The sequence below is a fragment of the Gavia stellata genome, chromosome 35 (assembly GCF_030936135.1).
Source record: "Gavia stellata isolate bGavSte3 chromosome 35, bGavSte3.hap2, whole genome shotgun sequence".
In the NCBI taxonomy this organism is placed as follows: domain Eukaryota; kingdom Metazoa; phylum Chordata; class Aves; order Gaviiformes; family Gaviidae; genus Gavia; species Gavia stellata.
In genome coordinates this window covers 728,049-743,320 of record NC_082628.1, presented here as the reverse complement: position 1 = coordinate 743,320, position 15,272 = coordinate 728,049, and the positions used below count along the sequence as shown (strand labels likewise).

The 15,272-nt window shown below is 53.4% G+C and overlaps 1 protein-coding gene across 1 annotated transcript; it reads right to left on the bottom strand.

Moving 5' to 3' along the window:
* Positions 1 to 2,209: 2,209 nt before the first annotated feature.
* LOC132320391 (electroneutral sodium bicarbonate exchanger 1-like) lies at positions 2,210 to 13,793 on the bottom strand. Its single transcript, XM_059832686.1, has 23 exons — positions 13,721 to 13,793; positions 12,888 to 13,016; positions 12,303 to 12,438; positions 11,929 to 12,089; positions 11,645 to 11,824; positions 11,388 to 11,476; positions 11,098 to 11,255; positions 10,641 to 10,728; positions 9,989 to 10,135; positions 9,718 to 9,809; positions 9,035 to 9,209; positions 8,765 to 8,898; positions 7,902 to 8,147; positions 7,694 to 7,799; positions 7,179 to 7,340; positions 6,380 to 6,493; positions 5,870 to 6,031; positions 5,028 to 5,279; positions 4,320 to 4,388; positions 3,599 to 3,772; positions 3,362 to 3,499; positions 2,818 to 2,918; positions 2,210 to 2,297 (listed from the first exon to the last, which is right to left on the bottom strand). The coding sequence occupies exons 2-23, from the start codon at positions 12,985 to 12,987 to the stop codon at positions 2,210 to 2,212; spliced, it is 3,072 nt and encodes a 1,023-aa protein (XP_059688669.1). The 5' UTR covers positions 12,988 to 13,016; positions 13,721 to 13,793.
* Positions 13,794 to 15,272: the final 1,479 nt, after the last annotated feature.

Below are 15,272 nucleotides of genomic sequence, written 5' to 3'. Positions count from 1 at the left end.
GAAACCTCGGGGCAGCACCACGCTCCCTCCCAGGAGCAGCAAGCAGGGACCAGGGCGGAGGCACGAACCCACCGCAGCCGAGCAAGACGTCGGGCAAATGATATGGGACGGGATAGTGCATATACCTGATGTCAGGAACAAGCCTGGCCGGGCTTGGCAGACCCCCTGAAACCCAAAATTATTTCTATGGATTTATTACGGCTTTTCTGGAGGATGCTCCACACAGTGAAGTACTTTGCAGGACACAGCCCCTGCCCTGGCCACCTCCTGCAGGGAGGCTGCCAGATGCCACCACGTGCATTAAACCACCTTTTCTCCCCCCATCCTTCCCTCCTGAGCAGATGGCAGTCGTACGAATCCCAAAGCACCCAAAGCTTCGCCTCCAACACCAAGCGGCACTCGGAAGGCACCTTCACCACTCTTAGGGATTTACCCACGCCGGCCACCCTAACAGGGGCCGACCCTGGGATCCCGCTGAGAAGGCAGAGTCCCAGGGAAGGTTTCCCATCCCTCTTTGAGGAGTTCTCGGGTGACAGCTCGAGCTGGCTGCCTCCGGAGAGGGACCCCTACCCCCACTCATGCCCCCCAATTATACCTGTACCACCCAGCACCCCATCCCCAGGTCCAACCTGGAGGCCGAGCCCTTAATTCTCCCAGAGGGACATCACCTTCCCTTGGCTTCCAGCTCCGGCCTGGGGCTCTTCCCCAGCCTCTCCCTCCACTTACTCCAAACCCCACCCTCAGCACAGCCCCACACACACTCCCCTCCTCCTTCCTCTGACCTCTCTCTTCCTTAATCCTTTCCTCACCTCCAGCACACTATACAGAGGGAGCCAGACGCACCACCTCCTCCACTGACTTCCCTGGCCAGGCGGGGACACGGTTGGAAAAATACTTTGGAATACCCGGAGCTGCTCAGCTCTTGCGGCCTAAGGCTTCAACTCCTTCAGCTGCTTCTGCCTCCCTTTTCTCGGGAACCGCTCCCGCGGCGCTGCAGGACAGCAGCTGTCCCCTCCGACAGTCACCATGCCACGCTGGCAAAAGTCAACCTACAGCTTGCAAAACCCCATCCCGTAAAAGCCGTCTGATTTTGGCCCTGCTTGGGGATGTACCCCTTTCTTCCTTACAGAGCAATTCTGTAGTTTCTTTTCCCCACCTGTTTGCAGGAGCAACAACTTGCCCTTGGCATTTGGGGTTGGCTTCATGCACGAACAGGCTCCCGCAGAGGATGGGACAAGCCGATGGCAGGAGGGCTCGTGCACCCGTCCCAGCTGGGCACGAGGCACCAGTTGCAGACGCCGAGAGCCTGGAGCACATGCTGAGGAGCCCACAGCAAGATGCAGGGCTGCAAGGGGACCTTTTCTTCTGGCTTGTCCTCTCCTCCCAGGCTCCACGGCCAGCCGACTCGACCGCATGTGCCTGAGGTGACACCACAGCCCAACGACCCCCCGCCCCAAAACCTCAAGAGAGCACGAGAGCCATCTCTGCTTCACAGCTTCTTCCTGCATAGCGGCAGGGGAAGGGAGAAGGAAAAGGCATCTTGCTGCTTTCCTCCCGGCTCATCCCACCCTGGGAGAGAAGAGACTTTGCAAGGACAGGGGAGAAGAAAAAACTACAGAGTGCCAGGGAGGTAAAAGGAAGGAAAACAGCACTGAATGATAAAGCGGCAGCAGTCCCTCTACCACTACAAACCCACACCACCACACGCACGTACACACGGGAACTTCACGACACCGAACTCCCATTGACTGGCACGTACACCTCAGTTTGCTGGTCTAGAGATACTGAATGCCTGAAGCACACCAAGGAGAACTGAAAACATCGACATGGCTTTAATGGGAATCCTCCAACTGGAAAACAGCGGTATCTCCCCGTCTCTGCGTTGGCACGTCCCTGAGTCACGTTCTCACTCCTCCCCTTCAAAGCCGAGGCTCCTAAATAGCAAAACTGGGGGGAAAAAAGACAAAAAGAGGGAGAGCACCATCAGTGGAAGACCTGCCGGCTGCTGCTGGTTCAACCCTGTTCGTGGGACCACCCTGGCAGTGACGAGCTGGTTTGCATGCCACGGTCCTCGCTGCCTGTTCCCAGGGACGGGCCGTTTGCTCGGTACTGCCTGCCGAAGCACGGGAAAACTGTAGGCATGCGCCGTCGCTTGCAGAGGAGCACGGTCACGTTCACATGCAATCCTTTACCTCTTTCCTCCCCGGATTCAGACTGTTTCTGTGTTCATAGTGAGAGCCTTCCACACGCTCGTTTTCAACACTTCCTCCGAGATATTAATCTCGCAAGGATCAGTCCTGCAATAAATATTTCACAGAGCAATCCGTGACTACGGGAACTGATGCCACCAAGTGCGTTAGCATCAGCAAGAGGAACAGCGGGGCCCCGAGAATCAAAGCTCAGCATAAGCACGGCAGGTTTTGCTGGATGAGGAGTTTTGCGAGGCAAGCCTGAGAGCTGCAGAGCTACAGCTCCGTGCAAAGGCTCTTGCGGGCGTTTAGCCCTGGAGTGGGCTCCTAAGCCACTGCTGGTACAGATCATGCCTGCAACTCCTCGTTTTTACATATGAGGATCTCCAGCTACCCTAAAGTCACTGAGGATGCGACTTTTTGGGGTCAGATGGGAGTTGTGCAGCCACTCTGCTTGGAGGCAGAGCCCTGCGATCCCCTCCTGCAGCCCTGCCCGTAGATGTGATTTTCCCACCAAGCTGACTGCTGCTTTCTATGGGACGCTCAAGAAAGATGCAAGTGGAAAAAATTGTGCCAAACACCTTCCAACTAATCTTGCCGGGGGTCCTGGCACTTGGTGGGGCTTTACCTGTCCCTGCTTTGCTTTGGTGTATCCAAGTTGCTGGTCTTGCCCAGTTTCAGCAGAACTGAACCGGCAGCAGCAGCAGCTTCCATCATTTTCGGGGACTCCTGATGGAAAAAAGGGACAAATCAAGTTCTCTGTCTTGGATCCAAGTGGAAAAAACCTGAACACCCAGCAAAAACATTGCATGCTGCCCTCTCCTTCTGACTCGTGGCACCTTTAGCTATTAGCGCAGCAGGGTAAAGACCTTTCACTCTGAATTTTTTGGGGGGGGGGTTAAAAACACTGTTACGAGCCAATCTTTCCATCATCATCTTCATCATCATCTGTTATTATAAATGACTCATTTAAAAAATTATACCTCTATTCAAGTGTTAAGCTCACTGCTCATTCAGGGAAAAAAAAGGTTAAGATGTGGGATCCAGGCTATTAGGATCTGTTTCTTTTGAGTTCTGATCTTGCCCCAACATGTAAAGACAAGCTGTGCTAGAAACAGGCAATCTCACAGCCCGAGGGAGATGTCCAGCCCCGAGCGCCCAGCAAGCGTTACCTCTTCTTCATTGGCTTCGTTTTTGGCACCGTCCAACTTCTTCTTCTTGCTCTCTGGCATAAGGTCATCCAGGAAGCTGAGCTCTCGCTTTGAGAAGCAGAAATCCATGGCTTTCCGGACAAATACAAGAGCCAAAACCTGCACGAAATAGAGGGAAGATGCGGTGAGGCCAGAGGTGGTGCTACATCTCACTCCAACGCGGCAAACATCCCTGTGCCGAGCGGCACCGCCTCTTACCATCATGGGAAAGACGATGGCGGCACGGGACACCTTGATGGCCCAGAGCAGGACGAGGCAGATCAGCTGGATCACGGTGAAGAAGTGCACCTTTCGCAAGGGGACGTGCCGCAGGTAGATGAAATCCGGCTGGTGTTTCGCCGGCATCCAAAACAGCTTCAAGCGATCGAAGAACTGCAAAGTCAAAGTGGAAAAGTTGCCACCTTGGGACTGCGGAAAGCTTCTGGCCCTCTTGAGACGTGGAGGGAGTTTTCAGGATCTCGCTCGCCATGAGAAACCGTGGATCCCACTATGCTCCTCCTGGGAGCAGCACCCATTTTCCCTTCGCTCCAGCTAGAAACCAGCTTGCCCGTGAGAGCTGCCCACCCACGTGCAATTATGCCACGTTATTCTATGATTAGCTTGTCTTGGCCCACTGAATCCCCCAGCAAGGATTTCCACCAGTGGTAGAAATTGCCTTCCCTGTGCACTCAACTCCCCCATTTTCACCTAACCAAACACTGGCCTGCCCTAACCTGTGTTTAAACAGGGAGCGCTCAACTTGCCCGGTCCTCCCAGCCCTATAGACCTCCTGTGCCTCCTCCAATCTTTTTCGTACACAAAATATTTTCATTGCTTGCTTTCCGAGAGGTTTTTTTCCCATGCCGCTGCTTTTTTCCTGCTTCTACGGAGATGAAATACCAGGCAGCGGACATGCTGCACGCTGTAAAAAAGTCCGTACCTGAATTTCTCCGAGCGACGACACGCCCATGTAGAGAAAGACGCCGTAAAGCACAGGCATTGGTATAAACTGAAAGAAAGAATGCAATCATTTATTTTTTTAAATTGCATTTTCAGTAGTACCACTCTCTTCTACAGGCACTGCCTCAAATTGCCTACAGCTTTCCAGTTTCCACAGGGTTAGAGACGTGTCGGATTTTAACCAGCAGAGCTTTTGTGCCTGCGAGTGAGCTAACGCTCTGCTTTAGGCTGACCGTTGGAGTTATCTTTCATCAGCAGAATCCTATCTTCCAGAAAGGTTGGAGGAAAACAGGCGACCATGCTACCATATGCCACGTTCTGTGACGGTAGAAAAACCTTTCTCCTTATTCTTGTAGCAACAAGCAAAAGCGACGTGCCTCCTCTTAGCCTAGCGAGGAGATTATCTTGTGGGAGGAACACGCAAGGAAGCCCATGGAGATGATTTCAGTGTGTTTAGCTACTGGAACGGCTGTGCTGAGGCATTTGGGGGAGCAAATTGCCATCGATAACGTGCTGAACGGCTGGAAAGCGTAAGCGAGGAGGCTGCTTCCCACTGTGGGTCAAGCCCCAAGGTTTGGGATCACCTCCTCCTCCACTCCACAGCTGCTCGGGCCTGGAGAGAGGGGACTGGTTTTGGGTAACCTCCAAAAAGCTCGTGGCTGTTGGGTGTTTTGCATTTTCCTCTTACCTTTAACACAGAAGTGAAGAAGACAGAGCAGCCCATGAGCACAAAGATCATGGAGCCAGTGACTCTCTGCTCTCGTATCCCCAGAAACTTGGGTTGTTCTCCTGGAGCTGCGCACTCAGACTCGACTTTGAGGCTATTCACGTGGGTGATGGACAGGACGGTGGCAGCCACAAACCAGGGCAGCCCCATCACGGAGCACACCCCGAGCATCACGGCCACCATGAAAAGGTCCAGGTGGTACCCACATCCTTTCTGCGGGAAGCAAAACAAGGAGATGAGCGTCCCACAGCACAAGAGCAAGGACAACGTCGCAAGTCAGGCTCAAACCCCGCTAGAGCGCAAGTCAACTTCTTGAGAATTTAAAACACGCCTCGGAAACAAATAAGGAGGTATCTGCTCTTTGTGCAAGCCCCTTGCATGAAAAGGTGGCAGGAGTTCAGACAAAGTGGATTTGGTTGTGCGATAGCTACTTCTCAAAAGAAAAAAAGAGACCGGGTTTTTTCCTTTATAAAGAAATTTCCACCACTTGCAAGTAGGATGTGACTCTGAGTTATCCCTGGCAGCGCGTCAACATAATTCGATCCCCCATTCACTGCTGACATTTTAAAACAAAACCACGCTTCTCTATTGCTCCAAGATTAATTTGCTCCTCTGAAAGGCTGCTCATCTGAACTCCCTGTCGTTTGCTCCCTGTGTCATCATTAATGCAGGAGAGCATCCTGCCACGCAGCCTGACGTTTTCCCAAACCAATGCCTTCCCAAAGCATTTGGAATAGGAGCTTCTCCCCGTGCCTGCAGCCCGGAGTGGGTTGGGGATGGGCTCATCTCTTGCAGCCCCTTACCTTCAGCCTGTGCTCCTTCCTGTTCACAATAACAGCAGTGATCTGCTGGTCCATGAAGATCAAGATGGTGCAGAGCAGAGCTGGGATGAGCGCAGCCAACACCGTCCACCAAGGGTTGGGTCCTACGGGGCTGATGAACCACCCGCGGTCGTCTCTGGTAGGCTGCAACAAAGCACACACATCAGCATCATCTCCCAGCCCAGCCACCTCACTGGCTTTGCTTTTCCCCTCCATTCCCATGTCAGAGCACCTCCCAGCCCTGGCTTCACGTCACCCTGGGGTTCAGCACTGCCGCTGCCCTCTTTGCAAGCACCTACAGATACTTCTCCTGGAGGTATCTAGTTTTGGGGCTGTCTTCTCCTTTCCCGAAGGAAACAATGCGCTTGGAGGCAGAAGAGGAGATGGTCGCACCACCAGCATCTCCTCCGGACTCAGCCCTGTCCTGCCCCGGCATCACCTTGTGGCATCCCCAAGGGCTGAAACCAGCTCCCTGCCAAAACACCCCGATACCTTGAACATATGGGGGACGTGGAGCTTCGGTGATGGGATCCCAATCATGAAGTCCGTGAGCACCATGACGACGATGGTGAGGAAAACAGCAAAGTCGCTTACTGTGGACCGTACCTGGGGCAAGAAACCAGAGCTGAAGGGGGCGTCGCAAAGGGGGCCACAACATGACATGGAAAAGTGAGGGACGTCAACGCCATTAAGACCGGTTAACAAAACCCCTCCATGCTGAGGACATGCAGCCAAATCCCTTGGTTAGATACCGTTGCTGTGTTTGTGCCTGTGAGATCTGGTGCCAGGCAATACAAAATGTTTAATTAGGTGGAAAAGGGTTGTCTTAATTGAAACCTTAAAAAAAAAAATAAAATTACAAAAGAAGGAAGCAGATGTCTGCCACGACAGCCACGCTCACAGCTAAAACGGGAATAAGGCACTGAGGCATCATTTGCTCCTCAAAAGGAAGAAATAGTGTCGTTTGCTATGGCAGCTCCTCAGCTGAATCAGCCTTCCCCTTGAGCACATAATGCACAGAAGGTGAAAAAAAGTAACTGTGGAAGACCTGATTTCCCACTGCCTGAGCAAGAGATGGCTCCAGGACAGGTCGCCAGGCAGGTGGGAAATGCTACGATCCTTTTGCGCTCATGGAAATGAGTGAGGGACGTCCACGCTGATGGAGAGCTTGGCCTTCAAGGTCAACGTTTCCCAGCTCGACCGAGTGGTGGCAAATACTGCTTAGTGCTCCAGGAAAGCCATTTTGGGAAATGAGCGTGGAGACTGCTGCTGGCCACCGTCTTCTACCTACTCTGGTTGGGAAGTATCGGCTGGTCTTAAACTTCTTCAGTAAGCTCGACAGCACAAAGGTGGAGAAGAAGAGGATGCAGCACCAGAAGAGGACGTCAGGCGTGTAGGGGCCATTGGGTCCACAGGCAGGTCCTTGAAACTCTCCATGCAAATACCGACATTCCTGGAGAAACAGAGCATCAGGACACAAAGGCAGTGCACGTGCGGCAAGGAAACCTTGCATAACGAGGGGGTTATTTCTGCTGCCGGTCAGAAATATTGTCCTGCCACCGCATTGAGGAGGCGGACAGTTATTACCCACGATGTTGGGCACAAGGTGGACTGGACAAGGTGGACTCTCCTTCCCAGGACCAAGCGGGTTAAAACCACCCATTAGATGTAAGCAATGACTTTTCAGAGCAGCACTAGCACAGCTGGAAGCCCATCACCACCTGAAGGGCTCCGACTTGTGCACCACGCGAATGCCCCTGGACCCCGTGGCCGCGGCACGAGGAAGCAGTGGCTCGGGGCACTTACGGTCACCGTGAGGTTTTCCCAGGCGATGCCAGACACGTTGATCTTGTTGCTCTCCCAGAAACGCAGGGTTTCATTGCTGGGATGCGTCGGTGCCTCACACTTACAGCTGGGAGGAGAGAAGCCAAGACACGGGTAAGGGAGAGGCGATGCAGGTGCAGCCCTGAGCTCCTGCCAAGGGGCAGGGGCGTTTTAGGAGGAAAAAACCCACTAGTCGATGGTGAGGAAGTCGAGCTGGCTGTGCATGTGCACAGGGTAGGTCTCCCGCAGGTGACTCAGCTTCTCTAGAGCCTCGTAGATGAAGATGAGGCAGATGAGGGAGGCGAAGGCTTCTTCGGTGAAGCGGGTGATGTAGCACACCAAAGAGCTGGCGTCGGTGGCCACCAGCACGATGCAGAAGAAGGCGGTCCACAGCCCGATGCATGCCCGCAGAGAGAGATAGGAGAGCGTGTACTCCCTGGGAAACCAAAATAAAACCAAGGGTGGAAAGGCCAGCAAGAGGCTCCAAGTTGGGGCTTAATGATAAATTTAAATTGCAATAAGGGTGGTTCATCTCACATCGAAGTCATCACAGCAGAAGGACTGTCATGGAAAATACCCATTTCACATGAAAAACTCCTACTTTTTCAATGAAATCATCCAAACTCACAACATTTCAGCAGTAGACTATTTGGCTACCTGAGCAAACTGTATTTCCACTTCCAGCAACAATCAGGCTAAGAAGTGCCTTGTTTTGTACTCAGAGGGAAGCAAATCTTCCCCCATTCCCAAACCAGAGTGATTTGTCTCCTCTTCCTTGTGCAGCCCATCTTGGGCATCCACATCCTTGTGGTTTCTCCTCCTCCAGCTGCTTCGCTTTAAGCCTAAAACCCCCAAATGACCCCATCCATCCTTCAGAGAGCCAGGGCTCTCGCACCATCACATACTAAAGCAGCAGCGTGCAGCATCTGTGACACACAAGACAACTTCAATCGAACAACTGCCGCTGAGAGAAATGAAAGACAAACATCTTTTCTCCATCCCCGCTGCCTTCTGAAGGCTCTCACAGCACCCGGCCGCAGCAACCAGCCTTACTTGCAGAATTTGTAGAGGATCTTCTCAAAGACGAGCACGGGTCCGGTGCTGCCGAGGATGGTGAGAGGTTGGCCAGCAAAGAGGGAAAACACCACGCCGGTCATGGAGGCGCCCAGCAGCGACTCCATGGCACTCTGTCCGGGGAAGAGAGGCAGCAGTGAGTACAGAAAGCATTAGGGGGAAAAAAAACCCAGAGCAAACTCACTGCAGCAAGGACTTTTGCATGAGTTTTATCCTCCCCCGTGCCACCCAACAGAGAGAGCTGCTCACTATGTGGCCATCGGTCGCCTCCCCCAGCAGTCCCCCAAAGGTGATGACAGGGGACATGCAGGCACAGTAGAGGAAGAGGAAGGACGCCAGACACTGCAGCCTCAGACCATCCCGAAAGTCGCTCCAGAACCACGGGGCTTTTCGCTTCACATCCAGGATCAAACCTCCAAAGAGCCTGGAAGAAGGACAAAATAGAGACAGTTCTCCTGCAAGACCACATGGACTTTTCTTGGCTGCAGAAGGGCAATCACAAGCATGGAGTAATTTTCAGTGCTGAAAAGAAGCCGTCTCCTTCTCCCTTTTTACACCCACTAGAAACTGAGGCACGCCAAAATGCCCTCCAACAACAAAAATAAAAAGAAGAAAAAAGAAAAAACAAGACCTAACCTGAGAGCCCATCCCCTCTTACTGCAACACTCCCTTGCTCTGAGAAGCAGCAGAGCTCTACCTGGAGGTATTTGCACATCTGCTTCCACCCCAAATCAAGAAAACCTGTGTGCAATGATGCTGTGGCTGAGCCCAGCTGCCCACATCTCCCACCTGCCCAGCCCAGGGACCCAGCTGGGCATGTGGAGCCCCTTCACTGAACCAAAAAACCCCAAAAACCTGCTCAAAGGCAAGGTGCATGCTCAGATTTGGGAGGCAAGCAGAAAAAAAACACCCCAAACTATCAAAGCTTGCACCTTCCCGTCCGCTCCAGTTCAGGACCGCTGTGCTTCTCCGGCTTGGTGTGAGAAGCACTGTCATCAAGAGCTCCTGGCATCTTCCTTTTTTCCTGTTCAAATGGAAATAAGAGAAAGACAGCTATTTGTAACCACTGGCTTGTTTTGCTTCTGGTCTGGCCATGTGACTGTGTCAAATAGGGACCTTGTGAATCTGGAGCCCTGAACAGCATCCCCAGCTGCCTGCCGTCCTGCCCGTCCCCCTCGCACCTCCCTCCACCGCAGCACCCACCTGCGAAGGGACGTTTTTCGGGGGCTCGATTCGGATCGATGGATCCCACTCTCCAGGCGGCAAGACCGTGACCTGATCCAGAAACTCATCGATGCCGGCCACGAGGTCAGCCCGGTTCTTGGCTTTATAGGCGACGTCATGGAAAACCTGCCCGTAGGAGACAACCTGCTCAGAGGACAACCCATCTCGCATGCCCTAAGCAGTGCAATAAGCACTTGGCTAAACGCAAGATAATTTCCCCCAAATTTCCTGCTGGCAATGGCAGGAAGTATTCCCCCAAAAGGAAAAATCTGTCCATCGTGTTCCTTGTAATCCTCTCCTCCACGAGGCCCCCCATCCCCCATGGCACACCGCAGCCTGTTGCTTAAAGAGGACAAGTTTTACTGGCCCTGGCAATGCCACCACTGGGGACAGCGTGCTGGGGACCCCGGGGAGAAGGACGAGGTGCAGGATGCACCCCGGGTGGGATTTCAGCCTCCAGGATGTGGGGGGATGCAAACGTGCGTGTTTGCTTTGGGGTGCGAACGAAGGGTGGGCTATTTGGAGAGCTGCCGGCAGCGGGGACAGCAAACGCTCTTCCTCACTACTACAGAGACAGGGAGAGGTGAAGAAAGCCAAAAATGACCCAGAGATATCCCTTCTCACGTCGCACCTCATCCGTCATGATAGTAGCCATGGACCTGCCGATCTCATGGTACTGATGGGCTTTTCCTTCTGGTCCAAGCAAAACAAACAGGAACCTGGGCAAGACAAACAAAAGGAGAGAGACGAACGTGTCATGGCTCAAAGAGCACCCAAGGAAATCCCTGGCAGCTCCCAGCCCAGAGCACGGCTCGAGAGGGGACACGGAGGCTCACCGACTCCGGTGATGAATTGGAAATTCATCAAAACCCATCGCAAATTTCATTTTGGGGCCAACTCTCATTCACGTTGGCCAATGGGTTTAAAAGCTACAGCAGGGAAGGGGGAAATGAAGGCAAGGAGACGTGGCTGGCAGAAACGTGCTGGCTCCCGCTGGCCTTGTTCCCTTGGGATGCCAAACTGATGCATGCCATCTGATGTTTTGTTGGGGGGGTTTGAAATAAAAACTTTGTGCTTCTCGTTCAGACCTTGTTGGGATGGGAACTTCCGTCATGCCCGAGAGGAGGACAGCCGGGGTCAGGCGGACAAATGCCACGATGGGCTGGCGAAGGAAATCCAGCTCTCCTACGAGCACGTTGGACGCTTCAGCCCCGCTGGGAATTTTCTTCATGAAGTGCAGCTCCGCCTGGGCACAACAAGCCATTTTCAGGCAATTACCCCAAAAGCAAAGCCCACAGCACCCTGCAGCTCCCTCTGCAGCCAAGGTTGCAACAGCAAATTCGGCCCTGAAGGCCTAAGAAAGCTATGAGTGTCTCACCTTGCTTAAATCCGTTGTGCTGGTCTCATGGTTCACCCCATTTTTAGCTTCCACAGTGGTGGGAGAAGGATGAGGGGTAAGTGTTTGAGCTGGTAGAAAAAAGAAAGACACTCAGAAAGACGGACAAGGAGCAATTGGGATGCTTCTCCTTTGCTAGGACAAACCTAATGGGGCCAAAGCCCTGCAGAAACCCTCATCTGCTGCCAAAGCCCTGCAGAAACCTTCACCGGGTGCCAAAGCCCTGCAGGAACCCTCACCTGGCTTGTCGAGGAGGTGCAGGTCCGACCCCTTCTTGCTCACATCAGCAAACGAGCGGAGAAGGTTGTTTCTTTTCTTCTCGTTCTGATGGTGGTGCTTCTTCAAAAGAACTTCTCCAATTTTTGCCCGCGTGCACTCGTCAAACTCCGTGAGCTGTTCTTGCTGGCCCAGGATCAGATCTGAGCATGGCACAGGAAAATGAGGCAGGGTTTGATCTGGGAAGGAAGGGCACAGCGGCGAGCCAAGCTCGACCGTTCCCGGAGGGACGCGGCACCCACAGTACCTGCGATCTCTTCGATGCTGTTGGCACTAATGTCCAGCAGCACCGTGCCATTGATGATGCAGCTCCTCAGCTCAAAGAGGCTGTGCAAGGACAGCGTGGCCACATAGGGCTTGCTCCAGCGCTCGCCGCCGTCTTCCACGTCCTCCTCAAACTTCAGCCACCTGCGGACATCGGGTGCTGTCAGCCCCATTGCAAGGAAACAGCCCCAGCTCTCCAACCCCTTTAACAGAGCTACAGGTAGCAAGAGGAGACGGCTCCTCGCATCAGCACCTACAGCTGCAAAAGTTTCGCGTCCTGCGGAGCGGAAAGCAGAGCCCGCGTGCACTGCTGGCGCAGGGACTCCTCTCCCACCACAGCCGGCAGCAGGGATTTACCTTGCCGTTTCCTTCCACTCGGCATCTTCGCCCTCTTTCACGCAGATCTCATCCAGCTCGGTGAACAAGGCGTGAGGGACATGCTGCTCGTCCTCCTTGGTCCTGAGGATGAACTGCACCCGCTGGGACGGGGTGCCTGGGGGTAGAACACAGAGACCCGTCCCGTTACCACGCTCGAATATGGCCCATCACGCTCACATGCAAAGCGGGCATCAGATCGGCACCAGTTCAGCCACAAATATTGGGCCGGCCCCTCTCCCCTGGCTCTGTTGGGGCTTGCACAGAGCCACGGAGAAGGAGAAGCATCTATTCCACCCCTGCACAAGGATGGGCAGCTTTCCTTACCCACATTTCCATTTTTAAAGCAGGCATCCCGCTGAGGAAGATGAGCCTAAATCCATTATACATTTAACTACCTCAAAAAAAAAAGATGAAAGTTTTAAAAAAGAGGGTCTTGTTAAATAATGCCACTTTCCCTCGGAAGAACAGCAAGTCACTCAAACTAGCCACATGGACCTGCTTGCAGAAGACCCCAGCGCCCATGTAGCCCCAAGGAGTTTAGTGAACGGGGGTGGCGGGACTTACAGTGGTAGCCCCGCTCCGTTGGGGCACAGTCCTCCTCCTGTTCCCGATGCTTCTGCTTGTGGGGTTGGTGATGCCGGTGGCATTGCCCCACCAGCGGCATCTGCACGCCGGCGTACAGGGTCCGGTGGCCTGCAAAAAAGCAGCATTTGCATCACTCGCGATATTGGGGAGATGGATGACGCAGACACCACGGTTAAATCAGTGCAGCCGTCCCAGGAGGAAACACCAATTTTGTTTTCACTGGATCCCTGAATGTCACAGACCTCTCCTTTTTTCCAAGCCTGTTTTACTCGAACTTTGCAACAACGGAGCAACAACAAGTGATGGCTCCCCCAAAAGTGCCCTGAAAGCATCCAACCTCTTCTCAAATTCCAGCTTGGGCTGGCCAACACTCAGCCTTGCTCATTAAGCAGTGACAGAAGGGAATTCTTTTTAAAATCTTTGTATGGCACAAGGCGACAAGAGAAGATCCAATCAGTCCCATGATAAGGAACTCCAGAAGAAAAGAAGAAAAGCACAGCCTCGCGCCTGCAGCTGTCCAATTATTCTCCAGACCTCTCCAAGCCAGGAGCAGCCTCTGCGAGTAAACAAGCCGTGAATTATCCAGCCCCATGGCTAAAGCTCACACCGTGACCTCCGCGGGGGCTTTTTCCCTCTGTTGAAAAGCCGTAATATTAAAACACGTGAAAATAACTGTGCTGCTTTATTAAGAAGCATGGCACGTTTTGCTGCACATGATGTCACACCGAGTGAGGGACGTTGTAGGGACTTTGTGCAACGGGAAAAGGCGCCGGGCTGGTGGCCCCTCTACCAGCATCTCAGCAGAGACTCACCTTCCAACTCCTCCTTCTCATAGTGAATCTTGGCACCGTTGCTCCTTCTCCCCTGGTCAATCAGTGCCTCCTCGTCATGCCTCTGTTTAGCAATGAGAAGAAGGTAAAAGTTGGGGCTGGGCGTCTAGAGCTCCCTTGCGTCCTGCCGGCAAGTCTCCTTCTCTCTTAGACACCGTTTTGCCTCCGTGCTGCGACCAGGGACGCTAAACCTGCCCCTGGCAGCCCTCCCCAGTGCAAAGCATCTCCCCCTGCCCATCCTTCTGCCCTCCAGGGAAATGCCAATGGGATTTCGGGGAGAGTTTTCCCCCTGTTTGGGGGATGCTCAGCCCTTCGGCTGTGCTACCTGTAACTCTTCCAGAAGTGTCATTTTGTAAGCCCCGTTCTGGTTCATCCTCACGTCGGTCACCGGTTTGGGGGGATAATTGAACCTCCAGATCAATCAGGGGGCCAGAGTCCCCCGGGACACCTGGACAGCTCTCACCGAGAGGAGCTCAGTGGCACCCAGTGTGCACCAACTCCAGAGACACAACAAGTGACCGTTTATGGCATCACAATCGGTGATGCGTATCCAGGCAGTTATTTAAAGCCACGCACCCCAGGACTCTTCCCGCTTGGAAAACTTAGTGGATGGGGAGAAACCAGCTCTGTTTTGGGCAAAAACTAGCCGGAATAGAGAAAAGGGGTGTAAATGCCGCATCCTGCTGGGCCAAAAGGCATAAGCAGCGTTTGGGTGTATTTAAAAGCACAAGCTGCCAAAATACGAGTGAGGTGCAAAGCCTTGGGGAAAATACGCCTTACGGGGCAAAATACGCATTAGGAGGAAACATAGGAGGAAACAGGACAAGTGAGCACCTCCGGCTCTGCGGCAAGATGCTCTCAGCGTCCCATGGTCCTTCTGTTGCAGCATCCTCGAAATCGCGGCAAGCCTTGCGCGGAGATGCCACCGAAGGAAAGGGCCCCGCTCAGAACTCACTCGGTCCCGGTTAGGCCACTCAAATGGACTCGGAGCGCTTATTTTGTTGAGGAAATTGCTGGAGGAGTTAAGGGTTTCGTAGAGCTGTGGGGTTGCGGACCTGTGGCCTTGGGATGGGATGGAGCAGGAAGGGGAGAAGCCTCCGGAAAGCAGTTTATCCCATCCCAGCATGGGCACCAGCACTTGCAAACGCTTTGCCTTCCCTTTCTGTCCTTCGCTGCTGACAGGTGCCTGCAAAACATCACATTGTCAAAACTGGGCTGGGCAAGGGGATGCCGAGCTTTGCATCGCTCACTTTGGAGTTTTGGAGCAGCCAGAGTTGTTCCGCTTAGCACTATTTCCTAAGCACAAAGCTCCGGTTGGCTGCTTCGAAGCTGCTTTTGTTGGGAGGCTGAAAGCAGTAATTGCTTGTAAAACTGAAATCGGAAATCACTGGAGCAAAGGAGGAAGGTCCGACTTTTCGGGGAACGGTTCTCTTTGCAGAAGGTGAGTGCCTTTTCCTCCCTTCTGTACTACCAACCTCTGAAGAAATCAAACCAGAGTAATGAGTGCTTGCTGACAGGCACCCAGCAGTCTGGT

Excerpts from the sequence above, each read along its gene's own strand:
- LOC132320391 (XM_059832686.1), bottom strand. The coding sequence starts at position 12,987 with ATGCCGCTGGTGGGGCAATGCCACCGGCATCACCAACCCCACAAGCAG. Across the intron at positions 11,825-11,928 it reads CAGCATCGAAGAGATCGCAG|ATCTGATCCTGGGCCAGCAA; the intron begins GTACTGTGGGTG and ends TGCCATGCTCAG. Across the intron at positions 10,729-11,097 it reads GAAGTTCCCATCCCAACAAG|GTTCCTGTTTGTTTTGCTTG; the intron begins GTCTGAACGAGA and ends TGTCTTGCCCAG.